The sequence below is a fragment of the Hakea prostrata genome, chromosome 10 (genome assembly GCF_041222555.1).
Source record: "Hakea prostrata isolate BN-2017 chromosome 10, UWA_Hpros_2, whole genome shotgun sequence".
In the NCBI taxonomy this organism is placed as follows: domain Eukaryota; kingdom Viridiplantae; phylum Streptophyta; class Magnoliopsida; order Proteales; family Proteaceae; genus Hakea; species Hakea prostrata.
The window spans coordinates 25,602,681-25,615,194 of NC_142609.1; the positions used below are offsets into that span (position 1 = coordinate 25,602,681).

At 37.7% G+C, this 12,514-nt stretch overlaps 1 protein-coding gene across 1 annotated transcript; it reads left to right on the forward strand.

Annotated features, from left to right (window-relative positions):
* The first annotated feature begins 224 nt into the window (after positions 1-224).
* On the forward strand, positions 225-8,782 carry LOC149002357 (putative serine/threonine-protein kinase PBL18). The gene is made up of 6 exons (XM_089137109.1): positions 225-551; positions 1,858-2,183; positions 2,290-2,425; positions 7,751-7,887; positions 8,023-8,146; positions 8,261-8,782. The coding sequence occupies exons 1-6, from the start codon at positions 488-490 to the stop codon at positions 8,656-8,658; spliced, it is 1,185 nt and encodes a 394-aa protein (XP_088993235.1). The 5' UTR covers positions 225-487; the 3' UTR covers positions 8,659-8,782.
* Positions 8,783-12,514: the final 3,732 nt, after the last annotated feature.

Consider the following 12,514-nt stretch of genomic DNA (forward strand, 5'->3'; position numbering starts at 1 on the left):
CATTCAATGCAAGTACGACCCGTTTGTCGGAGTGGACGAGACCTTGAACCATCGTCTGGGCATCTAAACTCTCGGAGTCTCCTATCTCATAAACCCAATCATACGCAAAACTAGTTATTGTGGAGCATTCTGCTGTTCACCCAAAAAAAAGTGGAGCCATCTGCTGTGAAACTGTGAACCATTCCTGTTGACTTGTTCTTTCAGGAACGCAAAAAGTCTCGTACCGTTTCCTGTCTCATCTGTTTAGCCCAAATATTCTATTAATTTATCTATGGAATTACGACTTAACGAGTGTGTACTAAGCCTGTTCTTGCACGCAAACAGGGCTTCGAAATTTCTACTTTGACCCAAGTCATCCACCGTCATCTAGACTTGCATATGCAGTGTCCATGGATATACTTTCTCTGTTTTTCCATAATAGATTATCAAGGTTTTCCCTTTTCATGTCATCGTTGCCATTTAGTGAGAATTGCTGTGGCAAATTTCCATGGGAAATTGCTGCAGGCGACCTGTTAGACTTGCTCATGTTTCTACTTCTGTACCTTCCACAGGCAAGATTAACAATTCTAATGTCTTATTTAATTCTTTTCTGAGAGATTCCATTTCTTCTGTCTTATGTTAATTATTTTCTGAGAGATTCCATTTCTTCAGTAGCTATTTTTTTTATTATAGAAAAGCCAATAGTTGGCAGATGCATGTCCTTGTTTTCTGTAAATTTTTTTTGGATGTCCTTCGGTTGCAGTTCTTGAAGGTGTAGATTTTGACTAGTCTGGATGTGATTCTGGGGCTTGAGAAACCTGATTTTATTGGGTGTACTTGAAATTCTCTAGATTTGACTTTACCTCTGTTCTGTTTACTATTCCTTTGGCTATTGTCTCCAAGTGGAGGAAGATCTTAAAATATAAAGTTCATGGTGGTGTAGATTCTGTTGATGTCCTCCTTGTCAGTGGGGATTAGAAAGTGTAATGAATATTTAACATCTTGTGACTTCAAATAGAGAGAGGGAGTCTTTACCCAAAAATAAAATAAAACAAAAAAGTGAGATGTCGGTGGGGGAGGGGTGGGTTGCCTGAAACATGTTCGTAAATTTGCTTGGGGATGTCTCTGTGTATGTGTACATTTATAACAAACTCAACCCTTGCCTTCATCTCCTCTTCTTCCTTAGGAGGAAGGATTTTGTGGTAATACCAAAGTGAGTCCTGAAAACTACATCAGCAAGTTTATTGTCTCATTGACTGCCAACTTAGGATTTAAAAAATTTTCCTGATGACCTTTAAGGCACTTACTGGGTGTTCCAATGTGATTGCACTTCTCCATTAGCATAACTTGGGGAATCTCTTTTTAGCTGCTAAAAGTAATCATCTCTATTTAGTTGCTAAAAGTAATCATCTCTTTTATCCTGAAAAGGCTGGCTAAGTTTAGAAACTAGTTATTGGATGATATCATCTCTGGGATGTTTAGATCTGCTCATTGCATTCAAATCTTCTTGCTTGTCTTACATCAATGCAGTGTAGCGAAAGTTCATTAGTGTCTGCATTTTAAAGACTAGTATGGTGAAGTCCATTTTAATGAATGTCGAATTATACCTTCCATAGAGTTGTGTTCATAATATTTGAAAATTTTGTAATAGAGTAAGTTTTAACCTCTTTCCTATTCCTTTGACAATCCCATTTTAGCCTCAAGATGTACTCTGGCTTTAATATGCTGGACATTTATAAAATCTATCATTTGATCACCACCAAAGCATGTGGTATCTTTTACTATCGCTCTGGAAACATTTGATAAGAAACTCTGCTATTAACACATCTTTTATTATCTTTCTCACCCTCCCCCCCTCTTTTTCTTTTATTTTTCCAGAGTCTGAGCAGCCTCCAAGCAGAACCTTGTATTCAACACCTTCTGGTCAAGAAACATCATCTGCCAGTTTGGGCATAAAATCTCTCACAAATTCTTCTAGCGATGCTTCAGTCTCTGTCAGTGTCAAGTCTTTTAGCTTCAATGACCTCAAAAGTGCCTCGAGGAACTTCCGCCCAGAAAGTCTACTAGGTGAAGGAGGATTTGGATGTGTCTTCAAAGGATGGATTGATGAAAATACTCTAACTCCCACCAGACCAGGCACTGGGATTACTGTGGCCATCAAAAAACTTAAAATGGAAAGCTGCCAAGGCCACAAAGAATGGCTTGTATGTATCTTGAGGTTTAATATTTATTTATATTATAATTTTACCCTTTAAGCATTGCCAATCACTATGTGAACTTGATTCTAATTTGTCCATTTTTTCTCTGTAGGCTGAGGTTATCTATTTGGGTCAACTTCACCACGAGAATCTGGTGAAACTTATTGGGTACTGCTGTGAGTCTGAGTACAGACTCCTTGTTTATGAGTATATGGCAAGAGGAAGTTTGGAAAATCATTTGTTTAGAAGTAAGTGAACTGGCTCCTCTTATATTCAATTTGACAAATGTCCATGATGGTTCTCATTCTGTTTCTTCCTGAACTTTATCTTTATTATCATCATATATACTTCAAAATTCAATGTTTGAGAAAGTCATTATACAGTCCCAGAATACATGACTTGAATAATCAACCAACTGGAGATGGTTTCTAATGCATCTTGGTTGAAATTTATGGCTTTGGTGAAGCAAACAGTTGTTCTACCAAGTATTTCATTATGATATGGTCCAGTTTTTTATGTTGTATATTTACATTTGGATAGTAATTTTGTGGCTCAACTGATGATTCTCATTCTCTGGTTTTATTTTTTTTTACTTCCTACTAATGTATATGAATGAGAAGCATGTTTGCATGCATTAGGGGAAGATTTGTTCTATGTTACTTGAGCCAGTAGTAACGCCAGACTACTTCTGCAATGGTATCTGATGGTTGTCAGAGTCTTAACTAAAACACGGTGGATTCAGTGACATATAAGAATAATGTCTGTATTATTCTTCTTCACTTGTATAGCTAAATAAAAATAAATGGAAATTTCCACCTTGAAAATCTTAAATAACTGTTTATCTCAAAGAAAAAAAGAACAAAAATGTTACAGAAAATTGGGAAATTTTTTCCCAGTAATCATGTAACATAGGATGGGATACTAATTCCATGTGAAATAAGATGACAACTATATCTAGTTTGTTGTTTTGTCCTATTCACATTATGATTTCTGAAGTTCTAATTATTAGTTAGACTTAGGTCATTTTAGGAATGTAATTGTGCTCTTGTTGTTTTTGATAGTCAAGCAGTGATTTTTGGATACCAAGAAGGATAAACCAGAGAAAATAGGACACGGAGATTTGATGGATATTGATGGGCATATCTATTCCTAAATCTAATGTTCAAATTTTAGGTAGAAAAATGGAAGAACATATCTTGTGAAATTTCATTTCAAAATAAGAAAGAAAATAGCATATATTTAAGACCATAATGGAAGAAATAGAGGAGGAAAAGAAGGTGTTGATGGAGATAAAAGAGGTATAAATCAACCGCAGAATGCAACCGAATCAGGGCAATCCTCTTATCAAAATTCAACTTAGCCTTTTCAACGGTCAGGGTACATGTTCTTGATAGAACATAGTTATCATAGTGCCAAGGAGAACCTACGCAGTAGCCAGAGGCCTTTGTGATTGGTGCTTAGGCAGGTGCCTAGGCAACTAAGGTGTCATAGACCAATGGAGCTTCAGATATAAATATTTCTTTCTCTATCGAGTAAACTTGTGGGAGTTACATGTGTAAAATGAAACTTCCATTTCTTTCACATATATCATATTAAATTTATAATTTAACAAAATAGTCCCATTTATTCTTCTTTTTCTCCTCTTACACTATGATGGTGGTGGCAATGGCTGCTGTACAACCTTTTTGGGAGTATAAAATAATCCCATTTACTACTGCTTCTCTCAAATTTTCTTATGAGTTTTCCGCTTCTCGCTGTTTTTTCTCCCATTTCCCCTCTTTTTCTTCCTGTCCCTTCCATTTCCTCTCCCTTATCCTCAACTTCCCCACTTTTTATTCACCTATGTATTCAGTCTGGGCACCCTAAACAATGTGACTAATTTCCAAGGTATTCAAGAACTACTTTGGCACCTAGGTACCTAGGCCATGCTTTTACAACTACATATGGGCTCTCAAAGTGACTTGTACTTCCAAATAATTGCCTAATCCTAATTGATATCATACCACGGCGTACTTCAAATTCTTAGTTAGTGGGAAATGACTACAAAAGTGTGTCCACTTTGGACAAATCCTGGCATTGCCCTTTACAACCAAAAGTGCAGGAAAAGAAAAAAGGAAAGAGAAGTCCAAGAAACAAAAACCAATAAAAGATCTTATACATTGTAGTTGGATGATGAAGCTATGAAGTTCAAGTAGTGATGTAAACACAAGGACATCCCCCATAATTGAGTCCCAAAATTGAGATCCAAATGGCCAATCCAAGCTGGCCAAATGCCCCCTAAGGGTATTTTGGTCATTTTCAGCCTCTTTTTAGGGCTCAATATGGGTCTGGATAGATTTTCCTTGATCTAAGGGTCATTGATCTATTTTTGGTTTCTCATTAAAATTATTTGAGAGTTCAAGTTGTGTTGAGTTAGCTAGTTGCGGATAAGATAAGATTACTTCTCTAAAGGAGTTCTTATCTTTAGAGTTTGTTTTTATTTGGAAGTGTTAGTCAAGTGTCTTGATAAGATTTCAATCCTAGGGTTGTGAACTTGTAGTAATTTGATTCCTTTTTGAATGTGGTAGTCTAGGTCGGGATCCTTATTTATTAGGGATTCCCAATCCCAGTCAGAGTCTTTTATTTTAGGCTATAAATAGCCTCTTCTTGCATTGTAATTTTCAGTTTGGACTATTGAATGAAAAGTTATAGAGGACCGGGGTTCCTGTTGTGAGGGGGCCTTTGTGGGTTTTGAAAAGTTTCTTCAATATTCAGCATCTTCATTCAAGTTTCAGCATCTTCTTCCTCAAGCTTGCGATCCAAGAACTTTCAAAATTCCAGCAGCCTTCAAGTGTCCTTTCCCCATCAAGTACAACCCCAACCCTCCACTACCCTTAGCCACCTTCCCAAGCCCTAAAGCCATCACCCCAATGCACTTATCGTCCTTTTTCTAATTTTCTGGATGTTTAAAGTTTTCTGCAATTTTCGGACTTTTTCCTAGACCTAAAATTCAAGGCCACATCTATGGCAATCTAACCATTAGAGCTGTACCAAACTTTAGGAGCATTATCCCCCTAACCCCATAGACCTTCCCTCCCAGTTTCAGCGCAATCTGACCATCTAAACCCTAAAATTTCTAAAAGTCTGAAAATTCTGCATGTCATCTTCTTCCTTAGAAGAATTCTGCAGAATTTTTAAAAGCTTCTAAAACCCTAAGTTTTGATCACCCTGACCTCCTAAACCCTCTGACCCATTGAGCCCTAGTTCTGAAACTGTAGAACCAGCAAAGGATAGGCCCCCACATCTACCCCACCCGAACCTGCTAACAACCCTAATTTTTGATAAAAACCACAACCCTGTTCTTACTATGACTAAGTTTGTGAGTGTGACAATGCCCTCTGAAACCTTAGAATTCTCACTCTTCTTTGCTGGAACTTCCTGGCCAACCATAAATCTAGGAAAATTACATCATTACCCTTAGCCCTAGATCCTGGTTTACATCAAGTAGTCCTCATGAAAAGAAATCTTGTTATATAACTTAGGAAAGAACAAAGTATGTAAAAGAATTTCTTTTCCCAAAAAGAACAGAATATCAACAAATTAGGTTCCATATAGGCATAGGGTGACTTAGATTACAGGAGCTAAAATAGACCTTCATTGACTTTTGGAGAAGTGAAAATATGTATGAATTAGGTTCAGTTGAAGGGCAAAAGGAGTCTATGCGGATGACCCTATTTAGTTGGAGTAAGCTTAGGTGAGTTTATCATTTGTCACTGACGGGGTTTTGAGATCTGAAACATCCAATGAAAGCACTTCATCCATTTACAAAAGCCAATTTACCATCAGTTTAAATGCCATGGGCCACATTGAAAAGAGTGACATTGTTACCACTTGAAGACCAGAGAAATGCATGCTACAAGTAATCAAAGAGTCCTAGACTCCTCTATATTGTTTTACTTTCTTAGAGTTCTTTGATGCTTTGGAGCCTTGTGTCTTTGTCCGTATTGCAAGCAGTAAATGCTAAAAAGTGATATATGAATAGAATTATCTTACATATTCACAAGAGATTATTTATGGAAAGACCAATTCCTAGAAGAGTTACATAAATTAAAACGTTCCTTGATATTCATGGTAGTTTCGATTTGAGATTTAGAAAACACCTTCCAAGTTTCGATTTGAGTTTTAGAAAACACCCTCCACTTCAGGGGCGGAAGTAGGATTCAATTTTTTTTTTTTGGGGGGGGGGCGAAGAATGAAAGTCCAGATTACCTTCCCGTTGGGAAAGCACTAATACTTTTTCGTCGCACATATTGTGTGGGCCCTTATAAGACCCATTGAGGGCCCATTTCTGAATTATTTTATTATATTAAGGAATAGGCCCACATATATTTTGTGGGGCCCACACATTTGAAAAAAAAGGTAAACTATTGATAATGATTTTTTTGGACAAAATATAAGTAAATTAAAGCAGCAATACCAAAAAAATAATAAATAATAATAATAAAATAAAATAAAAATCCACATGACCAACCCTAAAAAGTTAGATACAAACCAAAATTTTATTTGGTAGGAGATGCAATCTAATTTTATTTTTTTTAAAGACCAATGGTAGTTAGTTACTTTACTAACTATAGACATTTTATTCACAATATCAAATCAAATAACAAAAATTATAGAACAAATAAAGAAACAGAGAATTTATAAAATCAAATAAAAAGAAAAAAAGGAAAAGAAAAAAAAAAAAAGAGGAAACGAAAAATAAATTGAGAAAGAGAAAGAGTATCTATTGTGGAGAGATTTTTTTCCAAAATTTCCTTAGCCGACCTTAATAGAAAGGGCAGAGAATAAATAAGAAGAAAGGAAGAGAGATGAGAGAGAAGATAAGAGAGAATAAATAGGGATTGAGGAGTGAGTTTCTAATTAGGAATGACATTTTGAATACCTAAAAAGATTTTTCTTCAAAAATTTCCTTTAACCCACGTTTATGGAAAGAGAAGAGAATAAATAGGAAGAAAAGATGAGAGAGAAGAGAGGGGAGAATAAATAGGGATTGAGGAGTTAGTTTTTAATTAGGAATGACATATATACCCATTATTTTACCTTTAAAAAATGTTTATAATATGAGGAGGGGGGCAAATAGTGGTATTTCACATGTGGGAAGAGAAAAAACTAAAAAAATTAAGGGAATTTACATAAAAACTAGAAAATTTTAAGGAATTAGTATAATTTTTTAAAAACTGGGGGAGGCCATGGCCCCGGCCCCACTGTGGGTCCGCCCCTGCTCCACTTGGCTTTAGACCTGCTTGGATTTACTACCTTGAAACATCATGCAACCCACTGGGTTTGGCAATTGTTGGTTAGTTTATTCATAAATGCTTGCTCTAAAGCAATCTGATGTTTGGGGACCTGTGGTTATGTCTGGTCAGTTCTGATGCTGCTATTTTAGATACATATGCTTTTTCAGCTATTCCAGCTGATGTTAACATTCCTTTTATTCTTTACGTCCCTGTAGATGACATGCTATTCTAATGTTAACACTGAATGCATCATCGTTTGTTGAATTAATTCTTATGGGTGAAAAATCTCTTATGTAGAAAGTATTCAACCACTACCATGGGCCACTCGTATGAGCATTGCCATTAGTGTTGCTCGAGGACTGTCTTTCTTGCATAATTTAGAAACCCAAGTAATCTACCGTGATTTAAAAGCTTCCAATATTCTTCTTGACTCGGTATGTAATTCTTCTCACAAATCAAATTGTTACTTTTCTCGATAATTTAAATAGTTCCATTATATAACTTGTATAACCTCAGTCAGTCTCTTTTTAATACTTACCTAATTCAGCCTTTGTGCAATTACCATGTAGGACTTCAATGCAAAGCTTTCAGATTTCGGCCTAGCAAGGGATGGTCCTACTGGAGATAAAACACATGTTTCAACTCGAATAGTGGGAACTCGTGGTTATGCTGCTCCAGAATATGTGGCAACAGGTTACTTCTACTTCCATAAATTATTTAGGAATAATAAGCCATAATATATTCATTTACCTTGGTCAAGTAGCTAGCCATACTCTTTTTGCCTCACTGACTAGTTATCTTAAACAGGTCATTTGACCATAAAGAGCGATGTATACAGCTATGGAGTTGTCTTGTTGGAGCTGTTATCTGGAAGACGAGCTCTAACTGATGAGACAGCTATCGTTGAAGAGAGCCTTGTAGATTGGGCAAGGCCATTCCTAAGTGACAACAGGAAAGTGTTGAGAATCATGGACACAGGGTTGGGAGGTCAATACCCCAAGAAAGGAGTCCAGGGGCTTGCTGCACTTGCTCTCCAGTGCCTCCATGCTGACCCTAAGAACCGGCCTAATATGAGAGATGTTCTTGACACATTGGAGGAACTTCAGGCATCTAAGGTTGTTAGGAAGACCCCACCTCCTAAGCTTAATCGTCGTGGGATAAAGAACCCAAGTAATACTCCCAAGACTTTGGCAAAACCGATATGATCAAATGCCAATGAACCAAGAGTTCAAGGCTTTCAAGGTCTAGTTGGAATTTTTTTGCTTCAAAATCTAGTGATTTCACCGAGTGTAATTAATCCAAATAGCTAGTGTATGAACTGTACTTATAACAAATGTAATGATTCGTTTTGAGTGCAGTTGAGCACGTCCTAGTTATTTTTTTTGGTTATCAGTTCTGCATCTTATAGTTTTGAAAAATAAAAGAAAAGAAACTAACCGATCATGGTTTTTGTTTTTAGGTGGGGTTGGGGGGGGGGGGGGGGAAGAAAGGGAGACTTAATACTAATAAAATTAGTGAACATAGAAAAATACAGAATTAGGTTCTAAAGAGCCTACAACCCTGCCACATAGTGTAAGAGCTGAGCATGAATGAGAGAGAGAGAGAGAGAGAGAGAGAGATCCAACATAATTTCTTGACCGCCATTGCCAATCTGACTAAATTATTCGCACGTTGATTAGTCTTTGTAACTCCATGTATTAAAATACACTCCTCAAACAAAGATCTCAAGTGAAGAATATCTTCAACAAGGTGTAAAATCCCCCATTGTGGGCGGTAAATACCCATCAGAGTCCTAATTGCCACTTGGGAGTCCAAATGCACCAAAACTGTATTGCATGGTACTATTGAGCAAGCTGCAAATCACAACAAATATCAAGCATCTCGGCATGAAAAGCACCCACATTATCACAGTTGCTACCACAAGTGAAAATAACATCACCTATGCAATTTCCAAGCCATAACTATCCTCCAATATGCCCCCGTAGAGAACCATTACAATTGAGCAGGATCCAACCCCATGGCGGCAGTAGCCAATAATGAATAGAACTCTTGACCTGGGCAAAAGAAACCGGAATACCCTTGCTAGAGAAGGAATTGCCTCTGTCGAGGGTAATCCTCCACCATGAGCTTTGTGAACTGAAACCGTAACTGGGTCATCTTAGCCACCAAGTAAAAGATGTTGAGTTCACTCGGGAATCCTGCCAGAAAATACAGTTATTCCTTTCCTACCAAAGAAAGTAAATCATGGTAACAAAGCTGAATCGTCTCACGTCATTCAGGCTATCTGATATGCTCAATGCACCAATGCATAGCGTCCGCCCGCGAGAGAGGACCAAGATCCTTAAGCCCAGGAAGGATCATGAGACGGCTCCAAACACCAAAAGAGAAAGAACATGAGAAGAAGATATGAACATGCGACTCTCCTACCGACTGACATAACAAGGAAATTGGATCAATATTCCTAACCCATGAGATTAATTGATCCTTGGCGGGAAGGTACTCTAGGTAGGCAAGCCAAGCAACAAAGGCAAACCATTTCGAATTTTTAGAAGACCAAATCACATTATGCAAACCTGCTTGACGAAGCATATTATAGGCCGAACTAATAGGGAACTCACTAGACGAAGTCGCTGTCAACACTGGCATGTCCACCTCCAAGTGATGATATATGGTCATCTTACTAATTTCAGGCCACTTATCTCGAATAACAAGATCATTTACCTCTCCATTCCACATTCCACATTCCACATTCCATGATCACCTATCAAGTCTGAAATGTGAGAGTTAGGCTCCCTGCCAACCGTAGCATTCACCAGCAACCTAGGGCTATAGAGTGAACCCGATTCCAACCATGGATCAGGCCAAGTTGAGATGGTGGACGCGTCATGCACTGAGTACTGAACCTTATGAATAATCAGAGGTCTAACCTTCAATATGGCCTAAAGAGAGAAAGCACATCGACTCGGCAGGGGAAGGGACCAAATAGTGTTCTTCTTCAACTACCTATGTTGAACAAAAGTTTGCCAAAGAGAGGATAGACAAAGTCGTGTATATGAGCCAAATTTTCTTTGCCAGGGAGAGGACGAAGTCGTGCATATGAGTCATGCAAAGTTTGATAGGGATTTTCTTTCTAGTACCCTAGCTTGCACTCATGCTACCATCAAATGGTCCCCACCATCAATTTTTGATCCAACGGTGGAAATTAAAATGGCAAAGGTATATGTGTAAATAAAAGTTTTTATTTTTGCATTTTAAAGTTTAATATATTGTAAATTTAAAAAATAAAGCCCCCAGGTCTACTTGACTTTAAACCCCCCCCCCAATTTTTCATACCCTAGTTGGAGATAAGCCCTAGGCAATTTCTTTTCTTCAAAAACCAACGGTTCTCCCATTCCCTAGTCGGACATTAGTCCTTGGTGACTTGCTTTCAGGAATCTACGGTTCTCTTATACCATGTTGGTAGGGTAGCCGCCTTCGATGATCAAGTCAATATGTGGAGCAACACCTTCCCCAACAGATGGAGTCCTGAGGGCTCTAAACCATAAAGTTCAAAGCGAAAGAATTAAGAAATAAATGATGTGTCACGTTTGCTCAGCCAGTATCCAATCCACCTGAATACTCCAGGGAGTGATCCATAGTCACAAGACCAGGTTCACACACAGTCACATACCAATCCACATGATAACATAATCATGAGCAAGAAACAATAAAATCTAATAATTAATTTATATTAAAAATAAAAAATATTCAAAAGAATCTCAAAGATGCGGAGCGTGATCAAAACTGATAGAATGTTTATCTAAAAATGGATAGTGAAACTGGAAAAGAATGGGGAGTTCAATAATCCCAAGGTTTACACATCTTTTCTAAATGTTTAAAAGTTTTCATCATTGGGTCTATTTCTAGTTCATAATCCCAACGATGTACTAAGCGGGTCTTATCATTATCAATTAGAGCTGTAAGATTACTTTGGACTTGCACACGAATTGTACCACGGGTCATAATCAGCTGCTACCGTTGCGTCAATTGAATCCTCAAGGGGAAATACTTCTGAACTCAGGATCTATTCGTTACCTATGAAACCATATAAAAACAACATTTCAATGGGGGATGAGTTCCAAAGAACTCAGCGAGTACTTCAACAATATGCATATCCATGTATTCAGATATTAGAAAGTAAAGTCTGATTGTCACACCCCACCCATTGGTATGAGATCCGCCTGACAACCCGTGGGTGTGATCCACAGCCACAAGTCCTTGGTTTAGCCATCAGTAATAATAAATACACACAACGCCAAATTAAGAGAAAAGAACAACTCAATAATTAATATAAAGGAACAAAGAGTCCAAAATCCAATGTAACGTAATAAATGTAATCCAAGGAATGAATAAAAGGAAATGTATCCAAAGAATGCTTTCGATGGAAGCAAATAAAATTTCATAATTTAATTATTGTTCTGCCTTTCTCAGAATTGGCACAACCTTCTTCTAGTCTCTCAATAAAAGGTGTCATAAAACCATCTCTCATCGACCTATCCAAATGACGAGCCACTTAGATTCTCTTTTCGTCAATAGGTGCCATAAGAGCGCTCCACGCACCCACATGAGGCTTCGTGTTGTGCAACATCAATTCCCATTGATGTCTCCATAGTCTCTTCATTAGAGTTCTCCCTTACATACAAAACTTCTCCTGCATCTGTATAGTCGTCTGAAAAAAAATAAAAAAATAGAGACAATCCACAAAGATGAGTTCTGATGAACGTAAGGCAACAATCCCATATACACATCAACATCATAAACACATCATGAGTAAAAATGAAAGGTGATAAGCGATAATATGGATGCATTTAGTAGCTAACTGTGAAAGTCTCTAATAAGGCATACATGCTTTAAGAGATAACACCAGCCCTCCTCTTGTAGGTCTTGTCACTTTGATCCCTCACGGACTGGCTACCTCTGTTGGGATCCTGGGCAAAGGGGTACGGTCCTCGTCAATCAACCTTGGTTGGGGTTTAGGTTCATACTCTCTCACCACAACCATTGGCATGAGTATTGCACATG

Bases quoted from the DNA above. Each gene is read 5' to 3' on its own strand.
- LOC149002357 (XM_089137109.1), top strand. From the start codon at position 488: ATGGGAAATTGCTGCAGGCGACCTGTTAGACTTGCTCATGTTTCTACT. The intron at 2,426-7,750 runs GTAAGTGAACTG...TCTCTTATGTAG, and splicing joins GGAAAATCATTTGTTTAGAA to AAAGTATTCAACCACTACCA. The intron at 7,888-8,022 runs GTATGTAATTCT...ATTACCATGTAG, and splicing joins CCAATATTCTTCTTGACTCG to GACTTCAATGCAAAGCTTTC.